The sequence below is a fragment of the Cygnus atratus genome, chromosome 2, assembly GCF_013377495.2.
Source record: "Cygnus atratus isolate AKBS03 ecotype Queensland, Australia chromosome 2, CAtr_DNAZoo_HiC_assembly, whole genome shotgun sequence".
Classification (NCBI taxonomy): domain Eukaryota; kingdom Metazoa; phylum Chordata; class Aves; order Anseriformes; family Anatidae; genus Cygnus; species Cygnus atratus.
This window is the reverse complement of record NC_066363.1, coordinates 52308989-52334364: the sequence shown is the minus strand read 5'-3', so window position 1 is coordinate 52334364 and position 25376 is coordinate 52308989. Positions and strand designations below refer to the sequence as shown.

The window sequence follows — 25376 nt, the reverse complement described above, 5'->3', positions numbered from 1 at the left end:
GAAAATGTCTTTTTGACTTGCAATTCTGAGATTGGTACTTCTAGTGCTTTTTGGTCTCAGTTTTGGAGGGAGGGGGGAATTGGTTCATTTTCCAACGTTTTCAAAGTACTGACGTGTTCTCTTCTCCCCTCTTTCCTTCACTTCTCCGCTTGGCCAGAGAGTGGCTGAAGTTTCAGACCATTGGTGGTACTCCATGCTCATACTCCCTCCTTTGCTGAAAGACAGTGTGGCAGCTCCCTTTCTAGCTGCATATTATCCAGACTGCGTGGGCATGAGTCCATCCTGTACCAGCACTAATCGTTTACCTGGTGAATCCAACCTTGTGAAGTTAGAGCACCTAAAGAGCGTGCCTAATTTGACTGGTAAGAGCCATCTGCAGGGCTCTGTTGCTTAAATAGGTGTGATGAATTTTGTCTTATAACTGAGTTTATAAGGCACACAGTGCTCCTGACTCAGAAATACCGGTTCTGTTCTCAGCACTAATACACCCTCTCTGTGTGACTGCCTCTGTACTTCTTTGTTGTAATTTATTCGTTTGTAAGATAAAGGTAATACATTTCTCATGGCATTTATTTAAGGTGTAATTACAGATCTCATAGGCTTTTGGATTACTACCTGTTATTTTTTAATACAAATGGGAAATTAATGTGGGTACTTAGTGATCATTTGCTTTCTTAAGGAAACAAAGATTTATAAAAACAAAATGTGATCCTGCTAGTTTTGATACTGGTGATCTTTGGGGTTTGGAGAAAAGGATTGGATTTCTTAAGGCATTTGGATTCAGCTTAGGTTAGCTTTTCTGCTAATAACAGCTCTGAGACTGATACCCTGGGTGTGCTGATCTGCAAAATAGGCCCCGTATGGAAAAAGGTAATGCAGGATTCCCATACTCATCTGTACTGATATACCTCAATACTAGCTCAGAGGGAGTGCTTTGAGGAAAGTTCAATTTCTGTGTCATCCTAGCAGGCTTTGCTATCCTTAGGTGCTGAAAATAAATCCACTCATGTACTGAACAGTTGCTTATCTGCTTAACAAACAGAAAACCAACTTCATTACGAAGAGCTACCATTGCTGCACGTGGAGGACGACATGTAGTTAGTCTTCACTCTGGGTAGTGTTGGGGGCTGAAAATGAAAGTGGTTCAGGGGTACAGCAGTGCTAGACCTTGGACTTGAACTCAGATCCTGTTCCATGTTGGACCTGTCATGGCATCTGAGGGCACACAGTGTTTCTCTCCAGCAAAACTTAAGCTCTGACAGGTCCAAGACACATGAGGTACCAGGACGATGATTAGTACCACACAGCCTGGAGGGTAAGAGGGGAGAGTGATACAAATGAAGTCATTCCAAAAGTGGCTAGAGGTTGGGATGCTTCGCTGCTCGTAAAGGGAAAAGGATAAAAAGATACAATGGAATATGACATTTTTTCTTTCTTTTTTTTCCATATGTCTTCATTCAGTTGCAGGAATGAACAAATACTTCCAGCCTTTTTACCAGCCCAATGAATGTGGGAAAGCACTTTGTGTGAGGCCTGATGTCATGGAACTGGATGAGCTCTATGAGTTCCCAGAATATTCACGAGACCCAACCATGTATTTGGCCTTGAGAAACCTGATTTTGGCTCTGTGGTACACAAACTGCAAGGTAAGACATGCTAAAGGTTAATTTGTTTGCTTACAAATAATAGCTACTGCTATGGGATGTGGAGATTTTGAGGGGAAGAGAGCAAAGGGATTAGACTCTCTTCTTAGATATATCCTGTACACCAGAAAAACTGTTCCTGTCCTTTTGGAAAACCTTTCTAAGACATCTTTTTTTTTTCCTTTTGTATTTTCCCCTCCAGATTTAATGCCTGGGAGCTTATTTTGCAGCACATATAAAAATGTTATAAGCATTAAAACTTTCGAGTCTGCCCAGCGATTAGCTTTTAAAGGGACACTTGGACGTTTCTAAACAGTGTTTTGGAGGTGCTTTATGATTTTTTTTTTGTATGAATGTTGGACAAGGGCATGATTGTCTTTTCATTTACATTAATGCTACAACGTTACTTCAATCGAGTTGCCTCTATCATATCCAATATAAATGAACTCAGGAGCCAGCTAGAATTTCACTTACTGAAGCTTTCAGATAGTGATATCTTGATTAATATGAAGCTTTTGGATAGTGAACTATTTTTTTATTTGGAATGCTATTTTGGCGTGGATTTTACTGGAATGTCACTGACCATTGCCGCCAGGTAGATTCATTTTGCAGTGTGATGGATTTCAAGGCCACTGCTATACTAATGGAGCATACTGCAGAGTCTGCAAGAGTCTCTTTTAGACTCATGCTTTTATTCTGTGTCACTCTAGCTTTTTATTTATAGGAAAGTTGGAAGAGAGAAATTGTTACCTTCGTCTGTAAAGCTGGCTAGCAAGAAACTTCCACAAAACTTGCTTTGAAAATGCTCTCAGAAACCTCTATGATTCATGATTAACCTTTAACATCTGGTCTACAGTTTAAATATGTTGCAAACGTGAAAATATTGAATATATTAGATTATCATCACTTCCTTTTTTGTTTGTCTCTTGTTTTTCCTTTACAGGAGGCTCTTACCCCTCAAAAATGTATCCATCATATCATTGTGCGGGGGCTTGTGCGTATTCGCTGTGTACAGGAAATGGAGAGGATACTTTATTTTATGACGAGGAAAGGACTAATTAATACAGGGATTTTATCAGTCAGTCCTGACCAGTATCTTCTTCCTAAAGAATACCACAATGTAAGTGGCTGTAAAAATCCCTGGGTTATTAATGCTATAAAACTACATGGTACCTTTTTTTTTTTCCTTTTTTTTTCCTCATTATCTGTCATTTAAGTCAGAATTGCATCTAAAAGCAAACATATTGCATGTTTTTCACACGGTCCTTCCTCATCTGCCTTCAATGCTTATGGAAACTACAGACATTGGAGTCTGCCAGCAAGGTTTGTATTCACGCTGACATCTATGGAATCCAGTCCTGTGGATTTGTGCTTCCTATATGCTTTTAGATGGGTGGGAACTGTGGGAAAAACATTCAACATGCCTCAGTTCTTCTTGTGGCTTAACGCTGTAGCGCACCACAGCTTCCATATTATATTCCATAGAATATAATAGGAATTTTCTTCTCTGGTTGCAAGAGCTATGATTAAACGGTACATACTTATGAGTAGCAATCTGTATGAGAGCACACAGAAGCTTGTAGAATGAATGTATTCTGTAACAGAATACCTCCTAGAAGTAGTAAGTTGATTTACATATGGAAAGCCTATTTCTATGTGGTCGCAATTTATAAAATAGTTTTTATTGGTCAACCCAATTTGTGATTGAAATTGTTACAAAGCGTGTTAGTTGCCTGATAACTTCAGCTGTTCCGGTTAAAAGAAATTGAGACATTTGAATTTAAAGTGCCTAAAAATTTTAACTATTTTCAAAGCTACAATTGGTGTTTTCTGTATATTAAATGCAATATAATTTCTAAAAGTGATCTCCGATTACATTAGAGGACAAGACCACTTAAAATTCTGAAATCTGTGGGTACTTAAAATTTAGCAAGAAGAAAAATAAGTGTGCAATGATCACTTCTATTTTAGCTCTGAGTATTTTTATTTATTTAAGTATTTTACTATTTTTTAGAAATCTGTCATTATTGTTGGGGCTGGTGCAGCAGGATTAGCAGCAGCCCGACAGCTGCACAACTTTGGGATTAAGGTAAGAAAGTTTAGAGTACATGACTTAAAAAAATCAGACTTCTGCTTTGAAAATATTCTATACATAGAATAATAACAACATTCTTGTTACAAACATCTAAGTATTGGGTGTTCTAATTAATCTGTAAAATCTGGGGTTTTATTGAGTAAAGCTGCTGTTAAAGACAACGTTTACCTTTATTTAAAATCCAGCAAAGCAACTACTGAATATTTTGTACAGATCTGGGTTGGGAGGATAAGGGAGACAGGGACATTCATGTGCAAATAATAAAACTGTAGATGGTGGATGTTTAAAAGAGAGGACATTTTCTCTCCTTTGTGCAATTTAATGTACCTATTTGTTTTTTAATTAAAAATAAGCATACCACGTGCATTTCCCTTTTCCCTCCTATTTGTTATTACCAGTGTGATCCCACAATATTGACACGTTGACATACTTTTATGCATCAGAGCGTTCTTATGAAAATCTGTGGGACTCTGCACACGAAATGTTTGCAGGACTGATGCTTAAGGAAACGAATGAGCACATTACTTTCCTTAATTTTTTTTTTAAGTGAAACCCTAGATCCTATTGTGCCATTATCTCATTCGTTGACGGTTGAAGAGCAAATTGCAGTGCAGCCTTATTGTCCATCAAGTCGTGTGGAAAGCTCTCCTGCAGTAAAATATGTAATTATCAACCGGCAGGACATTTTTTTTTAAATATATGAAATATATTGTAATTATTTTTTACATTGTTTTTATTTTTTCCTATTGCTTTCTGCTGTTCTGGAGAGATGGAGTTTCTCTAAAAAAAAAAAAAAAGACTTACCTAAAGATAAAAGGATAATAAAAGTTAATAATAATAAATATATTCAGTTAGACAAAATATCCATCCAGTGGTGGATGCTGAAGAAAGTATGTGTAAATGATAGAAATATGACAATAAGGTATTCTCAGAATACCCCAGGAATAAACTTCTCCAAAATGTTTATAGATGCCCTCAGGTGGACACTGTAGTCGGATAATTGTGTTTAAGTCTCTAGCACACCTTGAACTCCAATTTTAAGATTTTCTGAATATGTCTTTAATTTTTTAAAAAGGTGTTTTTTTTTTTTTTTTTAAACTACGGTTGTTTCTTAAAGTACCAGTTATTTTATATGCATATATTTCCTAAAGAATAACCTTTAAGTTAAAATTTAAATACATAAATGAGCTATATCAAGAAACAAAAATAGCATTAATACTGTTAGCATTGATGGCTTGTTTTTTGTTTGCTTGTCTGGTTATGCTTTGTTTTCCCCTTTGCTCTGGAGTTGAACAGATATGTTTATTATAATCATGCCTTACAATTTCCTGAACTGCATTCTGTCATAGGTCATTGTCTTGGAAGCTAAAGACAGAATTGGCGGCCGAGTGTGGGACGATAAGACGTTCACAGGAGTCACCGTTGGAAGAGGTGCACAAATCGTCAATGGATGTGTCAACAACCCAATGGCACTAATGTGTGAGCAAGTGGGTTCCTTACAGTGGTCATGCATTATCGTTAGTGCAAAAGTGTTGTTAAAAGCCAGGCGTGGGTGGGTGGGCAAGGGTGGGAGTCCTTTTTCATGACACGATTAAAAAGCTGTTCTGCATTTTAAGTAAACTCCACGTTGCTATCGTATCTTTGGTAACAGCTGGGGACAGACAAGGGCTGTGGAATGATCTCAGGCACCTTATGCAAAGCTAGCTAGGGTGGCTTCAGCTTCAGAACCAGAAGTAACCACGTTTCTGCCCTTTTCTGGAGATAAAAATGTAAAAAGGCCCCGGCAGCCTGCTGATTCTAGTACAGGCAAATCCTTGCAGCTGAGAAGGGCTTTACTGTGGGAGGCTATTGCTGTGTTGCTGTAATACCTGTGTCCATGATAGACTTGCCTTGGCTTGGCCTCTGTATTTCTAGTTTGATTCTGCACAAATAACGCTTAATATATTTAATAGCTACTGTTGCAAATGCAATGCAGTTTGATTGTTTGGGCAGGAAGCAGGATTTCCCCAAGTGGAACTTGAGTTTGGAGTTCGTTCAGGGTGGCATGCAAATCCAGCCCGTGTTGTTTTAACAGGGTAGTGCTCTGTAGTGTCATGAAGAAAAAAATGCATTTTTTGGTTTTAAGTCATATTTTAGTTATGAGGTGAGGGGCGACGACTTCTGAATACACATTGGGTGCCCATCCCCATGTGGTCTTTGATGTCATCTTTGAATCAAAGTCCAGCTCTATCTTGATCTGCAGTGGTGAGCAACAGCCTGGAGATATGTGAGGATATGCAAAAAAACACTGGGGTGCAGTTTAAGTTAACAAGGCTCTAGGAAGAAGTTAGAGCTATTCTAGTGCTATTTTCTCCAGACCAACTGTGGAATATAAAGTCTGTTCTCTGACTTAGGTCTGCTGGGTGCTTGATGCAAGTTGGACAAGCAGAGCAAGATATTAGGTTTAATTCAAAATCATTTCTTTCTTTGCTTGTTTGCCAATGAAATGGGCAATATCTGGCGAGATGCATCCTGTTGATTCCTGACTTGCAGGGAATTGTTGGGGCATAAGTTACCAGAAAGTTGTGGAAAAGAACTGATTTCAATGGCAAAAAGAAGATAAGGCAAGGTAAAAATGAAGGAAACTGGTTCATCGTGACTGATAACAGACCCAAAAACTCTGTTCTAGCCCCTGACTTGATAGGAAAGTTGGAGACAAGGTTTCAGAGAATCCATGATATAGAAAAGGATGGAAGAGTGGGGAAAAACAGTTTGTTGACAATTAAGGGATAGAAGGGCTGTTGGTATTCCAGTGCTAGGAGGATGAGAGTCTGAGTTAATCTGACTAATTATTTAACGTCATGGATGTTTTTTAAGTGACATCGCTTAAATCTGAGGGATTCACCTTTCTTTAAATAACTTTGAGCAGGTTAGGCACTGTAGTTTTTCCATATTTAAAAAGCAATAAAATGTCTTTTTCTTAAGCTTGGCATTAAAATGCACAAACTAGGGGAGAAATGTGACTTGATCCAGGAAGGTGGAAGGATAACAGATCCCACTATTGATAAACGTATGGACTTTCATTTCAATGCCATCCTAGATGTTGTCTCTGAGTGGAGAAAAGATAAAACCCAACATCAAGATGTTCCTCTTGGTGGTAAGTGGGAGATGTATTTAAAAGTGAAGATGTTGGCTGTGCTCATAACCATCAGAATTCAGAGTTTTATATTAAATTGCCTTTTACATTGGACATTTTTAGAAGTGTATGGCTGCATATCTGACCTTAAATACAGCAGTGATAATGTGACTCTCTGGAGGACAAAGGGAGATTGACTGACTACCATATATACACAGACCAAAATGTCACATGTAACATTTAAGGAAATTTAATTTGAAGGCTTTTATAGTTCTGTATTACTTTTAATGTAGTATCTTGTTTTCAAGATATAGCTTTTTCGGTATACAGAAAGCTAGTGGCAATAACGGTTCAAAAGACTTGTTTCTTACCAAAGCAGGACATAGCTAACCATTAGTTTTACTCGCTATGACTAACCTGTCTAAAAAAGAGCCTGATCAAAGCCTTTTACTGACAAGAATGGCCCCACCTCTGTTGGTAATGCCTCCCACTTACAGCATGCAAGTATATTCAACAACAAATAAACTTGCTTGGAAATGACTGCATCCCAAATCTTTTCACTGTGGGTTCAGTAAGACAGAATTAATAATTCCTGTGGTCTTCAGTGAACTCTGGATAAAATTTCTCACCTCCTTAATTTAAAAAAAAAAAAAAAAAGGAAAGAAAAGCAGTATTTATTTGCAAGAATTCTCTGTTATATTGAACTGCTCTTTTCCTTGAAATATCTTCAACTGTACATTGATGATAGCTAAACAATTAATTTCTCTACTGTCTCAATTGATTATCCCAACTATGCTATTGCCCTTTAAAAAACAAATCTTTTTAACTTTTTTTTTCCTTTTTTTTTCTTTTTCCTTTTTTCCTGAAGTTATGTATGCTTCCTTTTTGGAGGAAAAAAAAAATTACTAGGGAAAACTGTTTAAACAACAGAGCTACATTTTATCACCAGAAGGATCTTGTGTTTCTTTTTCTGGGGGAGAAGAAAAAGATCTTAGTGCAAACTATTAGTAAGCTTGAAAATCACGTGATCCAGAGAATAGCATACTGAAATGCAGTAGGACTTCTGATGAATCATGATATATTCTTATTTTAAACACGTTCTTTTACAGAGAAAATACAGGAGATCTATAAAGCCTTCATTCAGGAGTCTGGTATCCAGTTCAGTGAGCTGGAAGAAAAAGTACTACAGTTCCATCTCAGTAACTTGGAGTACGCCTGTGGCAGCAATCTCTCTCAGGTGAGTTTTGACAGCTGTTTTTTGACATGGTTGAGCTCTATAGAAAATGCAAGTGACATTGACAAGCTATCTGATCCATCCATGCCCCCAAGGAAGAATCAGCTAGCCCTAAACTATTCCTATATCCCTAACCTGTTCTTTAAAAGCATCGTGACACAAATTCCAGCACCTCCTTAAGTAATCTAAAGGGAGTTCATGACATGCTTGCAGCGATATCCTCTTTAACTTTAGAAGCTGAGAGTAGATGGTGCCGTGGAATCAGGGCATTTTGCTGAGATTCTGGGTGGTAGAATTCACAGGAGAGTTACTCTGCCTCAGATGTTGTGTGTGACTTCTGCTTCTCAGTTGTGTTTAAAAACTGAGGTATTTCTCTACCTTGCTAGGTATCTTGAGAATAAAAGCATTTAACTTCTGAAGTGTTCCAACACCATGACGGTGGGCCCCAGTTCACCACTCCTAGGTATTCTGTTGACTATGTGATATTTGGCTTTCCTCGCGACTTCAGAGTTAACCAAGCAGGTTCAGGAAATATCAAAGTATGATGTTTGCAGTGTGTTATTTACTCAATCCTGTTGCTTGGGTTAAAGATGTTTAGGGTCAAACTTACTCTGGTAGTGGGAGAGCTGACTGATATGTGCAGATGCACAAATCTGACCTGAACTGAGAAGCATATAAGAAATAACAAAAATCTGCAAGACAGTGTTATACCAGGACAGTCAATGGAGAATATTTTGATCTGTCACGCTTTTCCACTTCATTAGCACCCAGGGGAAGTAATAAAGATGCTAAAACCTATCTTCTTGTTGATTTGAAAATCAAAATATGAGGTAAATGCAACTGCGATGTTAGGAATTGGCATTTCAATAGCAGTTTGAGAATTGCTTCAGATTTTTAACTGCCAAGTAGTGATTGCTTAGTGCAAATATCTCTATTGTCAATGAAAGGTATCATGGAAAAATCTGCAAAGTTAGAGAAAAATTATATTGAGATTTTTTTTTTAATATCTCATTTCTCCCTCACGGTGGGAAGTATTTTGATTTTTATTGGAAGTCTTAGGGCTGTAAAATCTGGCTTCTTTGCTAGAGAGAAAAAACTGAAATAAATCAACTACTATCCACCTGAATTTTTGTACTACTTTTTTTTTTTTTTCTTTTAAACTCATATGATTACTTTCCTTAATCCAGCAATTTACATGCCATTTAGAGGCTTTAGAAAAATAAGCCGTTTATTTTTGTCAGCATTGCTATATATTATCGTGCTGTACTTTCCTCCCGTTCTCCCCAGTTGTGAAGGGAATTAGGGTGGCTTCTTCTAAGCTGTGGGACTTCTGCTAGTACCCACGTCACCTCAGCAGTAGAGACAGCTAGTTATGTTCTGCCCACAGGTATCTGCACGCTCATGGGACCATAATGAATTTTTTGCCCAGTTTGCTGGAGATCACACTCTTCTAACTGTGGGATATTCTACGGTGATTGATACACTGGCAGAAGGATTGGACATCCGTTTGAATTTCCCAGTAAGTCTGGAAAATGTTGATGTAGTACCTGCCTTGCTTTATTTGAAGCACCCCATCATATCTTTGTATTCTTTTTGACCAGGTAAATCTGCACCTGCAGTTATTCCAGTTTAGCTATAAGAAAAGAGAAAACAAGTTAAGTTTCTGACTGATCAGAAATTAAATTATTGATGTTGCCATTAGCATCGAGTAATGCTATTTATATTAAATCTTTGATACTGAAAACACAGTTGTATTTCTACAGTCTAAATGCAGTCTAAATGCAGTCTAAATTTTATATAAATTTAATCGTAGTATTTGATGAATGCAGTGTCAAAGGTATACAGTAATAAAAAATCAATTTATCTAAGTAACTTGAATTTTTAAATACTGTAATGAACAGTAAAGAACTCTCTAGTAAGGAACACTTTATACTATTTCTGGAAAGCCTCTCTGAGGACCATCTGTACTTAAACATAATGTGATGAGCTGGTATGTTAGAATCATGATTTTTCCTTTTCAGCTACATAGAAGCTTTTTTTTTTCTTTCAATATTTGTGTGGATATTTGTACTCAACTAGTTTGCAGACTGATGCTATGTTAGCTATTCTTGTCTGAACTTATATTGCACATATAGATTTTGTAGTATAATAGCTTTGCATTTGCCTTTCAATAGGTACAGAGCATTGACTATTCTGGTGAAGAAGTACAGGTCACTACTGCAGAAGGAACAGTGTGGAGAACCCAAAAGGTAACCAATACGCTTCAAGTTTACAGATTTTGGAGAACACAAGAGCAGTATTGATCACAGTACATGTACTTTTTTTTTTCCTCCCTTTCCCTCAGAAGACTCTCTAGTCCAATCTCTGCTCAAAGATGAAAACTCCTATATTCCAATGACCTGTATTTAGATGTCCTGGAATGTATCTTTCATTCCAAATGCTTGAGTTTTGAGTATTAGTTGATATAAAGAACTAAGGCCTATAAAGGTAGTACTATAAAAATGTGAATCACGTAGATTTTTATCTGGTCTTTGAAGTGACATTTAGGATGGCGGTTTTTTTTTTGGTTCCATTCCCTACTCAGCTTTACCCCACTTGACATGTAAATCTGCCCCATGAAATTTTGCCCTTTGGGATGTAGGACTCAACAACCCATGTTTCTCAGTCACCCTTATTTCCTGTGTCCCCATCTGCTTTGTGCTGCATAATTTACATTTTAGGCATTTAAAAAATGATACCTAAATGTGATCAAAATTGGGTTGTCATCACTCGTGTTACTGAACAAATTTTAAAGGGTGGGAATCTCTGAAGGGAAAAAAAAAAAACACATCTTTCCTCCTTTCAAAAAGCCAGTTCTTTTAATCTGATAGTCATTGACTATAATTTACAGGAGGTATTAAAATTAGCAGTATGGTTAGCCAGTGATACAAGCAATTCAGCAGACTTCAACTTAAAAGCCAGTGAATGAACTGAGGGACCTGTTCTCACCTGAATGTAATGCGCAGTAAAATCAGACGCTAATCTGGGGAGTATTACACTGCATCCTACATGAAAAATCCAAGACAGTTATAAGAGGATGCTATTAGGCTTAAGTGCAGTGTTCAGCTTTTGCTGCTGTTGTGACTGCAATTATTTCTCTCAGGTATTAGTGACCGTACCACTGGCCCTTCTTCAGAAAAATGCCATTCAGTTCAATCCTCCACTGTCAGAAAAAAAAATTAAAGCCATTAATAGTTTGGGAGCAGGAGTCATTGAGAAGGTAAGTAAATTTGGAATGTATTTCTGCTTCTTTTCACAGAAATATTGGCTGCTTTGGCCCTGTTGCTTCTGGTGCGCATTTCTCAGGGTTCACCTACACATTTAGTTTTACTTTCTGTACTCAAAAATCTTCAGTGATGCATCTGTTATGTGCAGTTTTGGAGGGGGTGGGACAGGGAACGGAAGCACAGAAAGAAACATTTTGCAGAGCTGCTTCTTTTCTCTATTTCTACAATATTAGAGAAATTCAATGGAAATAGTTGTGTTCATTTGTTTTTTAACCTGCACAGTATGCATTGTTAAAATGCTCGGAAGAGAAAAATGCTAGCAGGGATCGCATGTATTTCTTAGTATTCCCAACTCAAGTCTGTTTTTTAAAAGAAATTGTTTGCAGAATCACTTCACAGCTTAAACTTTTTGTGCAAGCCTTATATTGATCTTAGATCTTCCAAAATTCTCGTAATATGCTTATTCCTGTTCCCTTTGACCTAATAAATATATGAACTACTTCAGATGAATACTGAAAGCTGTGTATTTGACCAGTGTAAGATCTACATTTTCCCAGTGCAAAAAGACAGCTGTTCCTGAAAAGATCCCTCATAAGGTCTGTGCTTAGAACAAAATAGTAACAGAAGTAATGCCAGAAACGAGACAATAACAGTGTGGAAATCTAAAGGCAAGATTCAATGATCTCCATCCACTGTGGGTTATTTCTGAGTTCTGCATTAAGTTTGTAAAAACTCTGCCGAATTTGAGCATTTTCCATAGTGAATTAAATTGTGAACTTGATTTTGTTTTCAACTTCTGGAACTTCAGTTTTATTTCCCTCCCTGTTCCCCTCGGTGAACAGGCCCATACATTCTTTGTTGAGATCCCCTTACAGAACTGTATGCCTCTAATTGAGTGGAAAAGGGAAAAAGAGTTAGAACAGTTTTGAGTTTGTAGTATGAAATTACTTGATTCCCTCTCTCTTTCTTTCTCTCTAGATCGCCTTGCAGTTTCCTTATAGATTTTGGGACAGTAAAATTCAAGGAGCTGATTTTTTTGGTCATGTTCCACCCAATTCCAGCCAACGTGGACTTTTTAGTGTCTTCTATGACATGGATCCAGAGGTATCATACACTACCTGTATTTTCTGTTGTCCCTTTAGAAATGCAGTTTGTAATCTAGGCGCAATAATTACTGACATTGAAAGCTTCACTTTTTTTTCCTGCTACTCTTAAAAGAAAGGGAATCACTATGTAGCAAGAAAAAGTCAATTTATACTTCGTAATAAATGGCAGCGTTTTCCCAGATTTGGCTACAAAATAATATACAAGTAAGTTAATGTTTTTAGTGTTAAAGCTATCCTAAAAGCAAGTGTGTAACACCTAACTGCAGATGAGCAAATATGGGAAAGTCTGCCAGTCACTTCCAGTTTAGGACTTTTGTTTCCTTACTTAAACCTAAGAAAGTTCATGCCAGTTTACTAATACCTAATGGCTTGCAGTGACCTGAATGACTTTGTGAAGCAGCAGAAAACAAACAATAGGTTTTGTATGAAACTGAGCTCTGCAACTCACGGATTTCAAAAACAATTCAAACCAGTGTATTGACATTATGTTTCCCTTCCCTGACAGTTCCAAGCAGACACCCTACACACTTAATTTTTTCGTGCTTTAACAAGTGCTGCTTATTACTTGGCAGCAATTAAGTCATTTTATAATCTCATGACTTAACCAAAAAAGAACTATCCTGTGAAGGCTGCACTCTATTATTACAATATCAATACCTGTATATGGCTTTCTGTAAAGAAGTTTTCTCCTTAATACTTAGGAGCTCATTCTACATAAGATTCAGTGTGCTGTCTATAGCTAATAGAATAGATAACTATCCTCTGATAGCTATCAAATTTAGTAGCAGAAGAACTGCCTTATAGATAAGAGAGGGGGAATTTAATGGATTTGACAGCCTGTCTGGTATACTATAGTCACGGCTTAATCTTTCAACCTACTGAATCATAGCAAATCTGTTGAAGTGAAAGGAAGAACTGAGCTTTCCTTTCTTTGGCCAGAATCAGACGCTAAGGACTCACCATTGAATCATAAAATTCCTTGGGTTGGAAGGGACCTTAAAGACCACCCAGTGCCAACCCCCTGCCATGGGCAAAGACACCTCCCACCAGACCAGGTTGCCCAAAGCCCCATCCAGCCTGGCCTTGAGCACCTCCAGGGATGGGGCATCCACAGCTCCTCTGGGCAGCCTGTGCCAGTGCCTCACCACCCTCTGAGTGAAGAATTTATTCCTTATGTCTAATCTAAACGTACTCTCTTTCAGTTTTAAACCATTCCCCCTTGTCCTATCATTATTTGTCCAAGCAAAAAGTTGCTGTCCATCATTTTTATAAGCCCCCTTTATTGAAAAGCTGCAATGAGGTCACCCTGGAGCCTTCTCCAGGCTGGACATCCCCAACTCCCTCAGCCCTTCTTCACAGGAGAGGTGCTCCAGCCCTCTGATCATCTTCCTGGCCCTCCTCTGGACCCCCTCTGACAGCCCCACATCCTTCTTGTGCTGGGGCCCCCAGACCTGGACGCAGCACTCCAGGTGGGGCCTCACAAGGGCAGAGCAGAGGGGGACAATCCCCTCCTTCCCCTGCTGACCACTCCTCTGTTGGTGCAGCCCAGGATGCATCAACAGTCTTCTGGGCTGCAAGTGCGCACTGTGGGCTCACGTTGAGCTTGTCCAGGTCCCTCTGGATGGCATCCCTTCCTTCTGTTGTATCAACTGCACCACTCAGCTTGGTGTCATCTGCAAACTTGCTGTGGGTGCACTTGATCCCACTGTCTGTGTCATTGATAAAGGTATCAAACAGCACCGATCTCAGGACAGACCCCTGAGGGACACCACTTATCACCAGCCTCCACCTGAGATAGAGGCTCAGTAGAGCCATTGACCAACGCTCTCTGGGTGCGACCTTCAAGCCAGTTCCTTATTCACTGAATGGTCCACTCCTCATCTCTCTCCAGTTTGGAGATCAGGATGTCATGTGAGACTGTGTCAAAGGCCTTAAGCATTGGCTTAAATCCAGAAACATATCTAGCTAGTATTTAAATAGCTTGTCTCTTTTAACATTTTTTGAAACTGGAGTAGAGTTGATGTTTTGAACAGAAGAGGAGCTTGAGAGGTCTGTCACAAAGAGTAGGACCCTCAAGGTCATTTTTTTCGGTGTAACCTTTCAATAGGTAGACAGGAAGTTTTCAGTGAATTCTGTGAGTTGTAAGTGGGGCTGACTGTCACCCGATACAGATTTGTGTCAAAAAAAACCACCCAAACATTAGTGGATGTTAGTAATTTGAGCATAAATACTGAAGAATATGAACTCTGTTCTAAGGAAATAATTTCCTCTAGAATGACAATATCTTTGTCAATAGCATTTAAAAGGAACGTTTCAAGAAATACCTAAACTAGTAATTTTGAAGTGATACAATATGTTAATGTTTTGTTTCTAGGGCAAACAAAGCATTTTAATGTCAGTGGTCACTGGAGATGCTGTGACAACCATTAAGAATTTAGATGATAAACAAGTACTGCAACAGTGTATGACTGTACTTCGAGAGCTGTTTAAGGAGCAGGTAAGAGAAGCCTCTTCTCTTAGAAGACATACATTAACTTGCCAACAGACATAAAGCTTTTGATTGTGTTACCTGATGTCTAAAGTACCAAAGTTTTCCTGTTTTCTTTTTTCTTTTTATATGTGTTTGAGGAAATATGCGTCCTTTGAGATATGGTAAAAACACCACGTTTGGCCCCTTGTCTAAAAAATATGTCTTGAGATTTCTTAGATCTGTCCCAAGGAAAAAGCATATTGAATAGAACACCAGAAATGAACTTTCCTTCAAAGTGCTTTTAGAAATGACAATTAAAATAAATCAGTACTTTAGGAAGGCAATACAATTCTTAACTGTCACTTTTTCCAAACTTTTTGTTGGTTATCCCTGCTTCTAATACATCATAAAAGCTTTAAGCATAATAATTCTTTTTTATTCCCTCCAGTGTAAAAAGCCACTGAAATTGGATGCAGGTGTCTGTGTGTGGGAAGGTTATTCTTCTAATAAGAAACAGCCCTTCCCGAGATACCTTGAGGTGGAGGTACAAGCAAGATGATCAGTCAAGGGCCCTACAGCCTGACTGTAAAGAAATAGAGTAAAAATTCCTTTACCTCGCCACCAGCTCATCATCAGGATAAGCACTAATAGGAAAGTCAGGTAAATCCGGGGCAAGCAGAAGGTTATTACGTAGCAATGCACTCTACTTAATGGACTGTAATATCTTAAATTACTTAGAGCAGTTAGGTCTCAGGGGACGCTTGGACTAACAGTCTTGAAAAGATTTTGGCATCCACAAGCCTGCCGTTTCCTACTAAGCAAACTTTTGGTAACAGCTTTACAGTTACTAGAATCATGGCAATGCAAGTCCACATACCTGCTGTTTTGATCTCATGAGAATGCACAGGCAGCAAACAGCTCTTGGGTTTTGACACTAGCCCAGAGGGATGATTCTCTCCTCTTTGTCTCCATCATTTATAGCAGTTGTGAATTTCAGTCATCTGTCCACAATGCTGCAGGATTTTCAAAGATTAGGTGGCTTCTAAGGGTGTACCAAAATTTCCTTCTGGGATGTCTGTGGCCATATGTAGCTGTTTGCCCAGCCCTTGTATTGATTGCTTGCACTTCAGTATTTTGGGTGCTACCTGAACAGAATAGTCTATTTGTTGATACCAGATGTTGTGCAAGAGACAATCAGAGGTACTTTTGTCTACTTATGACAAACCCCTTAAGAGTAAGACACAGCTGTAGTTAACTGAGCCCTCGTACAGTTATTCAGGCTCTTTTTGGTAGAACTGTGTAGAATTTACATGCTGTAATGTGACAAAGAATACATGGTATTACTGTCAAGGCTTAATTATGGACTTAGTTTTCTGTTTTCTCCCCGAACCTAGCTTTCAAACTAGCTCACTTTCTGACTTCAGACAAGTAATGTTATTTCTTCATTGGAATAAAATAATCCACAAAATGGAGATTATATTTTGAGATTTAACAAGCTAGAATTTGCAAAGCATTGTGCCTTACAAAGATGTAAAGTGCTTATGTTATACACGCAAACATACTGAATGATGTTGATACTGGTATTTTATAAATTTGCAAGACTATGCGTTATTTTAACAAGATTTTTTTTTTCTGTGTAGTTCTAGATATAATACAATATCCAGATTTGTTGCAATCAAAACAGTGCAACTGTAATGTTTCAGACATCAGACATGTCTAGCAAACAAATTATTATGCCACTAGTCACCAAAGGAAAACTGGAATTCTGGAATTTAATCCAATCTGTGTTGTAATAATACTGCATGCTCTCTAAAGATTATGGAAAGCTATCCAAATATGAGCTCTTCTTTGTTGCACATAAGTTTTACCTTGATTACACAGGAGGTTCCAGACCCAGTAAAGTTTTTTGTTACTCGATGGAGCAAAGATCCATGGCTCCAGATGGCGTATAGCTTTGTAAGAACAGGAGGCAGTGGTGAAGCTTATGACATTATAGCTGAAGACATACAAAGAACAATTTTTTTTGCTGGTGAGGTAAGTATCTTTGTTACTGTTGGTTAAGGTTGCTGGGGAACTACTTATGAAAGATCGTCTTTTGTTAGCCAACAGTTATTAATTTAGAGGTAGCATATAAATATTCTATTACACAAATACACTAATGTTTCTTGATTTTGACACAGACCCCTCTTTAATTCCTATTATTGGGAATAGGAAGTTTGCCAAATATCTCAGGTTGGGAGCAAATTGCATAACCATAAGAACGTAACATGACAAGACAACATGCTACACTTGTATTTTTAGTCAAATTTTCTTGCTGTTACTGCATTTGTGGTTAACGTAACAAATGCACACTGCTGACGGCACAGGTGCTTTCTATATCGAACCAGTACTTACATGTCTCACTGAAGTGCAGATAGCAAAACAGACTACTGACTTGCTTGCAGATTTTGATGTTGCCAAAAATAATAAGTCATTCCTCTTAAACTCTTTCAAACAGGTTTTTCATACCATTTTAGAATGTTGGTATATGCTTAAGGAAAACATAACTGATCTTATAAATTGAAATTCTAACTGTTTTAATCGTTTTAGAAACAAATCACTTTTTCTTTTTTTAATGCAGGCCACGAACAGGCACTTTCCTCAGACCGTTACAGGAGCTTACTTGAGTGGGGTTCGAGAAGCGAGCAAAATAGCAGCATTTTAAGTACTGAAATTTTGTGGTTACAGATATTTTAAATTGTTTTCTGTGGGTAAAACTATCTTCAAGTTTCCTATTTGCTGCCTTTTTTCTAAATGGTACTTTAATAGTATATGGTACCTGAAGATAAAATCTTCATCTTCCTTTTCCTATTTTGTTGTTGTTTCCCCTTTACAAGCCCTAACAACACTTATTGTTGGGCTTATTTTTCCTTTCCAGCTAAGATATTACTAGCAAGAGTGACATTGGAGTCCCTGGCCACAGCTCAACTAATGGAACTTCTGTTGTGAGTCCTTTTCTGTGTGGCTCAAGTCACGCTATTGTAGATCTTCATTTCAGAAGGTCACATTAAAACAAGACTAAGTTAACATACAGCATTAAAAATGCTGGCAGTTAGTAACGAGAATAGGAGTTTTCCACTAACTGTGCTTCTCAGGTGAATTATGCTCAGAGGAGTTCAAACTTGCTCCCCAAAACCTGAATAACCTAGACAAATTCTAGAATTACTGTAGGAATGAACTCAACTATCATTCTTTCCACTTGTAATCAATAACCTCTTCTACAGTATTTTTTCAGTTTCTTAGCCTCCAACACTTAGGCTTTGGAATATCAAGTTTGTTTAAATCAGACTGCTGGAACAGTTTACAGTGCAATCATAGTAAGGTTATTGTACCTTATAAAAACTTGAAAGGAAAAATTAACTTTTACATAATTTTAAAAACTTCTTTTAAATACTCTCCCTGTTTTACTCAGAGAAATCCTTGTTACAATAGGGTAAGTTTAGATTTCCTTAGTGCTTCTGATCATTTAGAAATAGGACATCTTAAAAATATTATATTTCTATGATAATTTTGAAAACAAAACTCCAAATTCATTTGGGCTGAGTAGAGGATGTCTACTGATACGAGTATACAGCAAAGAGTAAAAAGGACTGTAAGTTCCTAATGGCTCATTCAGCTTTTATATTTAAAAAATAAGTTAAGATGAATGAGGGAAAATATTAACACTTTATGAAGGGCTGAAACAAGGTGGCTTGCACTTTGACTTGATTTTTTTTTTTCTTTTGTTATTAAAGTATTATTAAAAGCAACTTGTGGGGGTTATTCAGTAAGGGCTAAGCATCTATCTAATAGCTTTTCCATGAGATGGGGAAGACAAACTATTTTTAGTAGAAGTAGGACAGGCACAACCAGAATACCTATTGTAATACTGTTCCACTAAAGTGGTAGTAATGGAAAAAAAAAAAAATATACCAACAACTCTTAGTTCTGTTCCATCATGCCTTCCATGTAACTTTACTGCAGAGCTCATGTTTTCTGGAAGGATAGTAAGCACTTACTCTTCTCCCTCCCTCATTCTCAAGCATAGGTTTTTTCATTTTTAAATCTCTTCATGTAAGAGTGGCACAGAAAGCTTTTTTTAAGTTACAGTGCTTATTTCCATAAAGTTGTATCATTGAAAAAAAATACAAAAGCAACTTTAAGAAAAATCCTACTGAATAAATGCAATTCTTCTTTTTAAATACCTAAAATTTGTTTGTAGAGTAGCAAGGATATTGTTAAATATCTTTATTTAATCTTTAATTTACAAGGTGAAGATGTTTATATAACTAGATGTTTTTCAGATATATATTCTGTTCTGCTTCTTAAAGCTGAATTATATGGATTAATAGGAAAAGTGTAACTGTTCATAATTTTTCTCTACATAAAGGCTAATATGTACAGTTTTAAAAGTATTTCCATGTATTAAACTGTAATTTAAAGGCTATAAGAAGCAAGACAAAATCCTTTGAGGATAAAAGATAATCAAATGTCAGATTTTGCTTTTGGTAATCATTTGCACTTTGTTAATTTCACATATTACAAGCCCACTTACAGCACACCTAGGAAAGACTGAGAGCTGTATATGTTTGAGTTCCCAGTTTATCACACACGACAACATTAATAGGAGTGGAGCTTGTGAACGTGGGGAAAAAAAAAGCTTATTACTACGAGCTCAAGACATTAATTCAATTCAGTGGCTGCTTACAGCTGACTTTGGTCTAAAAATCAGTCAGCTCCATAACAGCATAGAAACCTATTGTGTATTTAAGAAAGATCTGCCTGGAAAGTTGAGCACAGCTTCTATTTCTACAGTTGAAAGCTTGCATGAACATGCTTATTTTAGGCATGTGCTTCCATCCTGTTAATTTGTACTTGGAGTTTTAAATCTACCTACAGCTTTGTAGGTAGATAAGTGATACACTCTAGGGAACAGAGATGGACAGGAACAAATATTGTCACATTTGGCTTTAGCTGCTGCACACTTCTTTTAGCATTAAGAAAAAATAACAAACGATACATTTACCAATGGCCTAGTCTATTAATTATTTGTATGTTATTTTTGTGCCAAGGCACTTAAATGGTGTTGTACTGCACTTAAGTTTGAGGAGTAAATAAAATATGTTCCACTTTAGCTTATGGTGATTTAAAATATATAAGAACATCAGGCTGGTTCTGAGACTTCATTCTTAATTAATGTTCCCCCAATTTTTTAAATACTTATGTCAAATTTTATTTCAAGCATGTATGTGTTTTACTTTTGTGTTTAATTAATTTATTCCCTGCAAATAAAGAACTAGGGAATTTTTTTGAGCAGGTTTGTTTAAATGTTATCAAAAATATTTGAATGCAGAGCATGATCTGTTACACTTCAACTCTTCTGTGTGACTATGTTATGGCAGCAGAATAAAACTGGAAAGTATCCACAGGGCACTTGTGGTGTGTTTTTTTTTCTTTACTTTCTTGAAATTTAACTAGTGGCTTATATTTTTGTTAAACTTGATATTGCTCTAAGACTTCATATTAACATATTCTTACAGCTGAACAATTCCTCAGTAGTCCTGTTCTACAGCTGTCTCTGAGGTCTAAGTACTAACTTTGCTATTACTTGGATGATACCAGAATGGTATCTTCTGCCTCCCAACTTTACAAAGCACTTAAGGAAAATAATTATAATTTGATATGAGCTCATAATTCCAAGATTTAAGGTAAAATGACAACAGTCCAGAAGCACTGACTGTGATATTATGATATTAAAATAGCTACAGAATCACCAGAGAAACACTTACTGCTTTTCATTGAATAACTAGCATGAATGCTTTGTGAAGTCACAGTCCTGAAACATTCCTACTAGCTCAGATCACTAAAAGCATACGTACAGCTGTAGAAGCCTGACTACGTATTACAAACCTTAAAAATACAAACAAGGCAGCCCTGAAATGTTTGATTGCCCAGTGAAAAATGCTGCTAACAGTTACCTACATTGTCCTGCTTGAAGGGGGGTGGGTGGGTTACATGTTTGTTTGGGGTAAAATTGACTACAAACAAACAAAATCCTACCCTCCTTAAAAGCTTATTTCAACCAGTAACACCTGCAGTTCTGACACAGTGAAAGCACTACTGCATGGCAGGTTCACTGCTTTACCCTCACAGTTCAATGTGTGTGTCTCGATGACCTGTTTATTTCTCCTAATGCCAAGTCCCTCCAGGAAATTATTTTCTTTATGCATGACACTGGTCTTGAAGAATGGTAGCTTCATTCTAAGAATGACAATCTTTAAGACAGAAGAAAAATACTAGTGCTACTTTTAAAGTAGGTATAATTAGTAGATTTCACCACACTCCCCCCCCATGACTGTCCTTCAAATAAAATAGCTGGTGTAAGGGATTTTTTTTTCCATGTTAGCCCAGCTGCCTAAAACTATCTCAGAAATGAAAGTGAAATAAATAGTGAGATTAGGACTGGCTGCAGTCCCATGAACCATGTCAGGTGGAAAAGAAAGGCAAATCTGTTAATGCTGCTATCCTGCTATGCACTGAACAGGTAAGATGCTAGGTTTTTACCAAGTCTGGGGCTTGAGATGGTAAGATTCCCCCAGGAGAGCATATTTTATTACTATATCAAATACTAGTACTACCATGAATGTTTTATGAATAGGTAAGAGGGCATTTTTCTTCTTTGTTTTCAAAAGACTGGTTTTCATTAATTAAGCAAAGACCATTAAGCTCACTGCTTTGGTCTAACAGCCTCTGAATTTCAGCAAACTGCACCTGCACGAGCCTATCACTCTTTTACTTCACCAACCTACAGCTACTGGATGTTTCAGAGCAACACTTAATTACTTTTGCACTGGCAAGCTGCTCAAATAGTGAATTTCTCATTAAAGGAGAAATATTTCATCTATTCTCACAGAATCATAGCGAGAAGGCAGATCTAACCTCTGGAGATGATCTGGTTTAAGCTGCTTCTCAGAACGGGGACAGTGGAGTTGGTTGCTTGGCTTCCTGCCTGAACACCAACAAAGGGCATGCCACAACTGCTCCTGCTCAAGGCCCCTCTTCTGGGGGAACACCCTCACCATGAAGCTTTGCTTCTCCGAACATACAACTGCAATTTCCCTGACAGCAGCTCGTGTCTGTGCCTCCCATCGTCTCACCACACACCTCCAAGCAGAGCCTGGCCCTGCCTTTCCTTTCCTCTCCCACTCGGCAGTCGCAGGCTGCAGCACGGTCCCCATTGACCCAGCTCTTCTGAAGGCTGCAGGAGCCCAGCTTGCTCAGCACCCCCCTACACCGTGTGCTCCAGCCCCGTCACCTTGCTGGCCCTCCACTCCAGGCTGTCCGCACCCGCCTTGTACAAGGGAGCCCAAAGCTGGGCACAGCACTCCCAGGGCAGGCTGACAAGTGCTCAACATGGGGCAATAATTAATTGCAATAATTCCCTCAGCCTGCTGGCTACACACTTGCTGAACCAGCCCAGAGTGTTGTTGGCTTTCCTTGTCACAGGGGCACACTGCTCACTAGGGTTCAGCTCAGTGCCTGTGAGAACCATTTGCCCCTAACTCGGGTCCTTTTCTGCCAAGTTGCTTAGAAAGAAACCAGTCTGTCTCCACCCACACTGTTATATGGTGTTATTACATCCCAGATGCTGCATCTGCTTTTGTTGACCCTTATGAGGTTCCTGTTTGCCCCTTTCTCCTGCAAGTCAAGGTCCAACTGAACAGACTTCTTGACATACAACTTTCAGCTACTCGCTTTTATAATCATTTCTGAATTCAAAGGCAAAGAGATATTTCTTTGAACAGGAACAACACACTTGTTAGCACTCAAGATGTTTCTTCACATTTTTCAGCAAGAGAAAGGTCGTTTTTTAACCAAGTTTATTACTGCAAGTTTTCAGACAAAGTATTCTGGTACCTGATAGATTTTTCCACTGTTCTCCCTAAGTGATGGGAACCAAAATAAAAATAATAGAAATAACAATGTTAAAAAAAAAAAAAAGCAATCATTTCAGGAATGCTTTCAATCAGACTCAGTAGGAGCTACTTGATTACAGTCATCTTGAACAGGTGAGTTGGATCAGATAACCTCCAGAGGTCCCTTCCAACTGAAACCATTCCATGACTCTGTGACACATTTACCACACAACTTTCTGATTTGAAAGGAGGAATAATTAATTCTACCCAAGTGGTTATGAGGTATCCTCTCTCCAAAGCAGCAAAAGATCTAATAAACCTTCCTGCAATCCCCGTGCTGACTGCCAGGAGCATTACTTGGCCAGATTAAGCACTGGGCTCCAAAAAGCTTATTTAAGCCCTGCTTAGCAGTGGCTAATCTAAACCCAGGCATTCATACATCTTGTTTTGTCATGTACATTGTAACAGGAAAATGCAGAAAGAACACAGATACTACAAACAGCCTGTTCAGGTCCAAGAAGGCTATTAGTCTACAGCATCTGGAAAAAGTAGGACGGCACTTAACAGTTGTCTTCCCAAGTTAGTCTTGGTCAGACGTGCCTGAGCAGTATCCCATGGGTTGGTTACTCCAGTTGGTAAATCCAACTCAGCTGTTTGTCTGAAGACATGCAACACCTCTATACCTCTCTCCCCTCACCCTGCAAAGTTCTACTCTTCCCTTTCCCCACCTCATTCCCCTCCATATCCCCCTTCTTTTACAGGACCCATAAACTTCAAGTGCCAAGCTCACTCATAAATCCAGCTGTTTCCATAAGGAAGACATTCAGGTTAATTACGTGTTTTTGCAGCTCACCAACCAAAACACTGAATACTTGAGATTTAACAAAACGGAGGAATCAATACACTGCCCTGCAGGAATTATGCTGTAAGCAACCAAATCAAGATGCTAGAATGATTTTTCTAGACTACTATGGTCAGGATATAATCTTTTACTTCTGCAAGGTATATGCCCAAAGACTGTACTCAGTTAACTTTTATCCAATTAGCCAGTAACTATTTTTTAAATCAGCATCTCTGTATAGCATCTAGAGCCTTGATCAGCTGTGTTTTTAATCCAATAGCATCAGGATAACCAGGACATTTTATGTACCTTTTAGTATTGTCTTGCAGCCTTCCACGCTGTTGTAGAAAGAACTGGAATCTTTTATCAGCTGCAGACAGACTGGTATGAATTAGCAGAGAAATAGCTCAGACATTTCTTCTCAGCTGAGAGCTACACTTAGTTGTAATTAAGAGATTTAAACACAGCCTTTGAAGGTTGCTAAGTTAATTTCCAGTCCTTCATCACAATTCCAAAATGGCAAGTAATGCACATATACAATAAATAGAAGTACACTATCCCTTTGTAAGCTTTTGTTAGAATTTACACTGTAAGAAATGTTTATACTTGGAAGTTATTCACCTTAAAAACACTTCCTGACCCACATAATTAAAACTGACTGGTGTATTTACATAACAATCACAAGGATAGTAAATTATTTGTAGAAAATCCATCTGAAAACAGAACAGAACTTGACACAAGTAACTTACCACTTTTAGGCAGGACTTCTAATGGAAGTGGAAACTTCTGGCATTTTTAATTAAAATTTACAAAGTTTTCTTTATGCTAAAATATTTCAGTGGGAAAAAATAAATCACAGAAGATATAAAATCATAACTTGCTGCAAGGACATGCACTTCAGGAAAAATATCTTTAAAGTAGAGAAGCCTGCTGAACCAGGCTTGAGTATTTCTACCAAATGAGATAGAGACAACAACCTTGTTTCTGTGTAATTTTTTTTTTACTATACATTTAAGTAAATGTTGTGTCATCAAAATTGATTTACATTTTTGTGAAAGACGTTTATTGAATACAAAAAACCCCCGTTACATTCAGCCTTCTTATAAATGATTATATGCAAAGAAATTCAAAGTGTATGACAATTAACAATCTAACTGGCTGAACATTTTCAGAATTTAGATCACTTATGAACCCTTATTTCCTAACTGTACAACAATAAAATTCAAAAATATGCTTTGTCTTTCCAGCAATACTGTAGTCAGAGTGATTCTTTGCTCATGGTGTTAACGGCAGCCCACACTTTGGCGTCTGTTAGTAGTTCATAATTTTAAGTGTAGGACTTTCCATATTAACAACATGGTGTACGGAGAACAGAAACCTAAAGAACAGAAACTTACGCAAAGAGTTCGCTTTGATCCAAAAAGCTGTGGGCCAAAGTTCAAGACTGCAGACTTAAAAGTACCATTGCGCATGTTGAGGCACCAAGGCTCAGGTTCCAAAGAGCTTTCACACACGGAACAGAGCTTAACCACACACTTAGCGATGCCCGATTCAGAAGCCCCACTGTGGGCTTCCAAAGCTCTCAAACCTCCCAGCTGCACATCCTGGACACCCACTTCTGAGACGTCAGGCCATTAAATCAAGACACTAAAATAAAAGATTTTGTACAAAG

The 25376-nt window shown here is 38.0% G+C and overlaps 1 protein-coding gene across 5 annotated transcripts in view; it reads left to right on the top strand.

Annotated features, from left to right (window-relative positions):
- Positions 1–20380, top strand: part of KDM1B (lysine demethylase 1B) — a 29674-nt gene extending 9294 nt beyond the window's left edge. The window contains exons 9-23 of one of the 5 annotated variants that reach the window (XM_050709234.1): positions 158–362; positions 1462–1646; positions 2587–2763; positions 3658–3732; positions 5088–5225; positions 6703–6874; positions 7963–8090; positions 9475–9606; positions 10262–10336; positions 11230–11346; positions 12332–12457; positions 14834–14956; positions 16811–16963; positions 17550–17633; positions 17847–20374. In XM_050709234.1, the coding sequence (XP_050565191.1) occupies positions 158–362; positions 1462–1646; positions 2587–2763; positions 3658–3732; positions 5088–5225; positions 6703–6874; positions 7963–8090; positions 9475–9606; positions 10262–10336; positions 11230–11346; positions 12332–12457; positions 14834–14956; positions 16811–16963; positions 17550–17633 (1890 nt within the window). In that variant the 3' untranslated portion in view covers positions 17847–20374. Of the gene's footprint in view, positions 1–157; positions 363–1461; positions 1647–2586; positions 2764–3657; positions 3733–5087; positions 5226–6702; positions 6875–7962; positions 8091–9474; positions 9607–10261; positions 10337–11229; positions 11347–12331; positions 12458–14833; positions 14957–16810; positions 16964–17549 lie in introns of all 5 variants that reach the window. The other 4 variants (XM_035549875.2, XM_035549876.2, XM_050709235.1 and 1 more) reach the window with 4 other exon arrangements.
- The last annotated feature ends 4996 nt before the right edge of the window (positions 20381–25376 follow it).